This window comes from Dufourea novaeangliae, unplaced genomic scaffold (genome assembly GCF_001272555.1).
Source record: "Dufourea novaeangliae isolate 0120121106 unplaced genomic scaffold, ASM127255v1 scaffold118, whole genome shotgun sequence".
Lineage (NCBI taxonomy): Eukaryota > Metazoa > Arthropoda > Insecta > Hymenoptera > Halictidae > Dufourea > Dufourea novaeangliae.
Window position 1 is genome coordinate 3,339,564 of NW_015374006.1, and position 6,909 is coordinate 3,346,472.

Below are 6,909 nucleotides of genomic sequence, written 5' to 3' on the forward strand. Positions count from 1 at the left end.
TTTTACTAGACGATCTTTGCCGCCGCAGAATTATCCCTACTCGGGTTCTCGAAATCGATCGTCGTCGATCACGACCTTCCGAGCGACGCCTTTAGACCCCATTCCCACCCCTTCCTATGAGTATATTGCTTGGCCAAGCGTAAACGACGCTGCACTTGTTGAATTGACTAGTATACCACCACCGTTCTACGTGCCTCGAGTACTCGATCGGTCCCGCGCGTCGTCCATCGACGTCGCTTCGTTCGCGACTAAGGGGGACACGACTGTCTCGCTTAATGTCCGCCCAGCAAAGCTTCACTTCCGTTTCCTATCGTAACCTTAGTATTGACTGGATGCACGTGCCTACGCACACACACATACACACATACACACGCACGCACACACATGCTGGCACAGGACTTAGATCTTACGCGGTAATAATGCTTAAATTCGTAGGTTCCATTTACAGTTCGTCTCGCGTAGAGCGTACTCGGTACTCGCTGGCGACAACGAATCGATAGCTGGCCGGAAATCAAGTCGATTTTTCATAAATATGTACCGTTGTTGCATAAATCAATTACATTGTACCGGCTGAAAGGAGGGTGGATATGAGAATGTGTAGATCAATGGACGATCGGTTTAGAAGGACTTTTTGCAGAGGTTGTTTTGTATATACGAGTAAAATTAAGCGCGGTCGTGGATTTCTCTCACTCGTTTTGCCCTTTCAGCTGATATCTTAGAGCGTTAATATCGAGGACAGTGTTACAATGATACCTAATCTAGTTTTATAGATAAAGCGAAATGATAATTCGAGTAGGGCACTGTTAGATCCATGCTAGCTGAATTTAAAAAGAATTACATTTCTGTAGGTTATATCCAACCCCAGTGACAATTACTCAATAACAATAATTAGATTTTGAAGACATAAGGTGTCCGACGTAACGTCCTCAACATTAACCAATACCCTGCACATAAAGACACCAGGAACAAACATCCCACGAAACCAACGGACAGTTCGAAAGCGCGCTACAGACGAATCGATTCGTCGACGATCGTAACGCGACGATCGTCGTATGCGAGCGGTCAGGCCTACGACTTGACCCAACCACCGAATCTCGAGTACGCTTTACAAAGGTTTTCGTGGCCTCACTTGATCATGATACTCACTGCCGTGGGTCCCTGAGCGATAGCAGTCTCCTTAGAGGCCTCCTCGACCTCTTTGAGCTTCTCCTCGGCCTTGCGTTCCTTCAACGCCTTCAGTAGCTTCCACTTGGATCCAGGGGGGCCAGGGCTGACCTGGCCCTCCTTAAGCGTCGTGTCCGAGCTACCGCAGGACGAGGTGTCGATTTTGATTTTCGGCAGGCTCAAGGTCGCGGTAGTGGCCGTCTCGGCGCTACCGGCACCGTCGCGCTCGAGGCCTTCAAGGACAGTGCTTTCCGACTCCCAGGCGCCCGGTATGCTGACGGACACCTCGCTAGGTGGTACGCTAACGCTATCCTCGCGTGATACGGACTCTGAACCGGGATGAATTTTTTCACCGTGTCGCAGAGTCGAGCCGCTCGAGCTCCGTCTCGACTGTTGTTCGTCGATGTCCTTCTGCATCTCGTCCTCCTCTTCTTCGTCCATGGACTGAACGGGACTGTCTGGTCCCGAGGTTTCGCCGGACGAACCCTCCTCCATAGAGGACGGTGGTTTTTCCTGTCTGATCTCCTCCTCTTGCGCCCACGTATTGTAATCGGTTACTCTGGCGAACACCTGCTCGATGCTCTCGGCGGATTTCCGTTTCGGTATGGGTTTCTCGTCACGGTATCTGTCTCTCTCGTCGATACGACGATCCTTCGCGATGGTCCCGTTCATTTTCGCAGATCTCACCTCCTCTCGGTCTTGTTTCGCCTCGTTGGTGATCGTGCTCGCCTTTAGCTTCAGCTCTTTCAGCACGAATGACATCTTCTCTTTTACGGCGTTGTCCGGCTGATAGTGGTCAGCCTCTTCGGGTTCCTCTACCAACACTTCACCCATCTCTACCTCTATTTGCGACTGGCGTTCCATCTCCTCGAGTTTCCTCAGTTCGTATCGGTACCATTCATCTTCGGAATCGATCGAATCCTCCGTACTCTGCCGCCTGGACGAGACCCTCGACGTGCTGCGATAGGAATGCGTGCTACGGTTGTCTTCCTCGAGCTCGCCCGCTCTCGCCCCGGTCCATGGAATTTCGAGGGATTGCTGGTGCCGCGGTAGGAATCGTGTGCCCGTCGATAGGCCTCTCGTGCTTGATGCGGACGGGCTTCCCTCCGACGGTGGTGCTTCCTCGGATATGCTGGTCACCAATTCCGGTAATCTTGTGCTACTGGATTTCTCGCTCTTCTCGCTTTTCTCCGACATATCCTCCGGATATTCGAAACTCGTTTCGAGGGTCTGCGGGGTACCCTCCTCGGATTTTTTATCGTTCAGGGATTCCTCGCTGGGCGGCTGTTCGTCGGACACCGTCGACGACTGCCTCTGACGGTACTTGCCTAACGCTCTGGAGACAGCGAACTCCATGCTTGCTCCGCCCATCAGAGTTACCGGTGGAAGCTTCGGGGCTTTCTCATTGGGAGCTTCGTCAGAACTACCCGTCGATCGCTTGATGTCACCGACCGTTTGGAATATGGAGGATCCACCTGAACCGGATCCGGTACTTTTACCGGAGGTTTCCTCCTCGAAACCGCCCATTTGATCGACGTCGTGATCAATCTCCTTTCTTTGATCCTTCTCTTTGGCCCAGCCATCCTGAAGGGCTTGTTGTTGTAATTGTTCCTGGTGCTGTTGAATCTGCTGTTGGAGGGCTTGTTGTTGTTGCTGGAGCAGCTGCTGCTGTTGCTGAAGATTCTGCTGGTGCTGTTGTTGCTGTATGTAGTCTTTTTGTTGTTGGGTAAACTGAGCGGGTAGCTGTTGCTGCTGGGGTATCGGTTGAGATATCGGTTTCCGTTTCGTGCTCGCCGTCTTCACTTTGGCGAAGAACGGTGGCTCCTGGTTCACGTCGGACATCACGCTGTCCTCGTCTTCCGAGAGGCCACTCTGTCTACCGCTGCTCCACTCGGTTTCCGATTGCTCCGGATCGGAGAGGGACTGCGATTGATGGCTTCGTCTCTTTGCTTTCTGTAGAATACCCGACACCGTGGACACTAGCGTGTGTTTCTTCTTTTTTCTGACTGCTTGACCCCTACCACGTCCTCTGGTGGTATTAACGTCAGTGGCAGGCCTCTGTTGTTGTTGTTGTTGTTGTTGTTGCTGTTGTTGTTCCTGAGGCCCGTCTAAGTCCTCCCTTCTGACACCACCAGGCAAAGAGTGACTTCTGTGTCGTTTGCTAAGGTGCAGGTCGGGTAGCCAATTGCTCATCGAGCTCATCGCGTTTTTCAACGACGAACCTCTTCTGATTTTCTTCGCAGCCTTTGCGTTCTCGATCTCGTGATCCTTCAAGTTCGAGGAGATGCTTATGTATCCAGATTGCGATACTATGACACTCGAGGCGTCGTAGTACTCGCTTTGTTGGTGTTGCGACTGATCGATGGTCATCCGGCTGGTGTCGTGATCTTGTATGTATTGATGTTCCCGTTGCCATTGCCTCTGGTAGCCGTCAGCGAGTTGCGCGCTCTCGGAGCTACTCAGTCTTTGGCTATACGGCTGATACTGTTGTTGGTAGGCCTGCGGGTAGTTCTGGTTCGCATACGTGTGATGATACTGGTGACTCTGGTAGGCCGGCGGTTGAGGGTATCTTCGGTCCGTGTAGATCGGAGGTCAACGATCTGATGCTCGAGGACGTGGAATCATGAGGTATCTGATCCTCCATCGAGTTCAGCCACGAATTTTCGTTTGTCTCTGTTCGGGGCAGGTTCGCGCTTGTCGGGTAGTAGGACAAAGCATCGGTGATATTCCCCGTGGGAAACATTGTGCGGTACAGCGCGGCTTTGTAGCTTTCGTGATTCGTCAGCCCGTCCGAGTACACGCTGCTTCTCAGAGGTTTCTTCACGTGGACTACTCCGCTGGATTCCGTGTATTGCACGGAACCGAAATTCTCCTGGTAACTGTTGTACTGTTCCATCGAGTCCGAGTAAAAAGCGGTTGTCGTAGTCTTCGGACCGTAACTACCGGAACCACTGGTGTAAACGCTGGTGATAGCTTGTTGTCGATTGCTACCGGCCACGGAGTAAATGGCCGGTTGATCGGATCGAAACACGTAGTCCAGGGTACATCCAGGTGGCACGGAGTCGTAGGTGTGCTGGAGGGTCTGATGACGAGTTCGTTTTTTGGGACTTTGGCAGGTGGTCGCGATGGGCGCTGGCGGAGGCACGAAGTTGTAATCATCTTTGGTAGTTGGGGTCTTCATGATAGCGTAGTTCGACAGGTGGTTCATGGTTATGGCGTAAGAATGGCTGGTGACCATGGCTGCCGCGCTGGCGAACTGATCTCTACCTTCTGGCGTGTCGTACAACGGCTCCTGTGTGATCACCGTGGTTGTAGTCTCTGGAAGAGGTGGTATTGGACTGGCGGACCGGATCGTGCTGGTAGTCGGGATCAGAGTTGATCTCGCGTGATCCATCGAGTACGAAGTAAGCATCCTGCTGATCGTGCTCTTTGGGGAACTTGGCGATTTGTCCAGGCTGCTCCATCCGCTCATGGACGATAATCCTGAATCGGATTTTGCCGCGACTATGTTCGCTACGCTGCCAGGCTTGATTATGTGCTTAGGGGATACTCGAGGTGATTTGGGCGAATGAGGAGTTCTAGGACTCAAACGACCCTGTTCCAAGGACGCCAGTTTCTCGGCGCTCCTTAAGAACGTAGGGCTCTGAGTTCTCTTCATGTCGACGTCTCTTTGATCCGATCCTGGCATCAGGAACGTCTCCGCCGAGTCTCTGGGAGCTGGTGGAGGCGGAGAACTTGGCGACGGGCTGGGCGGTGTTCTGCTTTCTTGGAACTCGAGGTTCAGTCTCGCTGCACTGCCGAAGTAGCCGTCTTGCCTGGTTCGTAGACTCTGCACGCTGTGGACGCTGTGCACACTGTGTACACTACCTGCTGAGAGAGTCGGCGACGGAACCTTATCCATGGTGGTGCTGTAAATAGTCGGAGAGGCGCAAGTCACAGCCACGAAGCTCTCGACCATCAGGTCCGTTAGCTCCTTGTTCTCTGCATAGCTTTTGGCGAAGCTACCAACGTCTATGGGTATCTGGATCACCGGTTCAGGACTCTTCTCCCGTACGGTAGAGGTGTAGCTGAGTCTAGGCGGCGTGTAAGCATTCGAGATGGAATCCAAATTCGTTCTAGATGTAGACGTTAATCTAGGTGAAATGGATCTGGTGGTGAAGTCACCGTCGGTCGCTAAACCGCTATCGGTGCTCACTCTAGAGATCGATCTACCGGTCGAACCAGGACTCTTCGAGAAAGTCCAACTGTCAACGTCGGTCTCGGCGTATATCTTCCTGAGCTGCTCGTCTATGCTACTCGCTTCTTCCGCCAGTTTCGCCTCGGCTTCGGAGTTGTACTGTCTCTTCGGAGAGTCCGTTAATTGAGACTGCAGTTCTATCAAGTTCTGAGAGTCCTTTTGCAGCTTGCTGGTCAACCTGTCCAACTCGTGCAACTTCTCTAGAGCCACTTGATCGATGGAACTGAGCCTGGAGAGCTGGGCAAGGTCTTGTTCACTGACACAGGGCGTGTTGCCTCGGTAGCTCTTGTAGTCCTCCGCGCTGAACACTTCACCCTCGTCCTCGTCTGCTTCGTCCTTTTTCTGTATCGCTGCTTCTTGAATCTCCTCCTTCGTCGGTTTGCTGGTCAGCTCTTCGAGCTCTTTCTCCTTTGCCACGGCCTTCTCAAAGATGCACGACGCATCAGCATCCTTCTTCCCATTGATATCCTCGTCCTCCGCCTCCTCCCAGATCATCCCTAACTGCGACGTCGGCCTGGACGTGTCGCCGCAGATCAGATCTTCTCTGTAAGCGTTGTTCAAGCTCCTGTAGAACGCCTCGTCCGGAATGTTACTCTCTTCCGCGAGAGTCTCCAGAGCGTCTAGGTTTCTCACATTTCGGTGCATGTCTGTGACCACCGCGGCAGCTGTCGAGCTGTCCTGCGTGAGCCCGTGCATCCTTGCCAATTCTTGATGAGCGATCTTCTCCCTCAATGCGTTCGTCTCCTCGATACCCATGCTGGCGCCTATGCTCTTTGCGATCGCGTCCAGCTCTCCTACCGTGCCCTGCTGGCTGGCCAACGTTTGCTCGACCACGTTAACGGTCTCGTGGGAACTGCCGCCGCCGCCGCCGCCGCCGCCTGTGTAGAATTCGATCAGCTGACTGATCACCGTTTGCTGTTCGTAAAGAAGGCCCTCTAGCTTCTCCAGCCTCTCCCACATTTTAATGTACTCCTGGCTGAGGAGATCCAACGCTCTCCAAGCGTACTTCAGCTCAGTTTCGAGTATGTTCAATCTCGTACCAAGCCTCTCCATGTAATCACCGATCACGTAGTCGATAGCCCCATCCGTGGCGGCGGTCGTGGTGGTAGTGGCGGTAGCGGTGGTGGTGGCGCTGTAGGTCGGCATCGCTGGCGAGTGAGCCCTCGGGCTGGTTGGGGCTGGCCCACCCAGCTTCGTCGAGTCCATTTTCATGAAGTTCGCGTACGAACGACGCGGCTTCTCGGTCTGCCACACCTGTGCACCACACCTATGCTTTCACGATCCGACAATCGGATTCAGGCTCGCGACGATCCCCTGGACGATTCATCGCGCGTATCCCGTGAAACGATATCGAAGTTACAGTCTTCCCTGGGGCCCGAGAAGGAACATGAATGACGCTTGAACGTATCTAGCGGAGGCGTTAGATGCTCGAAAAATCGAACGATACTCGAATCCACTTCGCCTGGTTACGATCTCCATGTCGAACTTTTTCGTTCGCTCACACTTGA

General features: G+C 53.2%; 1 protein-coding gene across 1 annotated transcript in view; it reads right to left on the reverse strand.

The window, feature by feature from the left end:
• LOC107188289 overlaps positions 1–6,607 on the reverse strand; it is a 106,739-nt gene extending 100,132 nt beyond the window's left edge. The window contains 2 exon segments of the mRNA XM_015576558.1: positions 1,147–3,748; positions 3,750–6,607. Coding sequence (XP_015432044.1) covers positions 1,147–3,748; positions 3,750–6,607 — 5,460 coding nt within the window.
• Between the last annotated feature and the right edge of the window lie 302 nt (positions 6,608–6,909).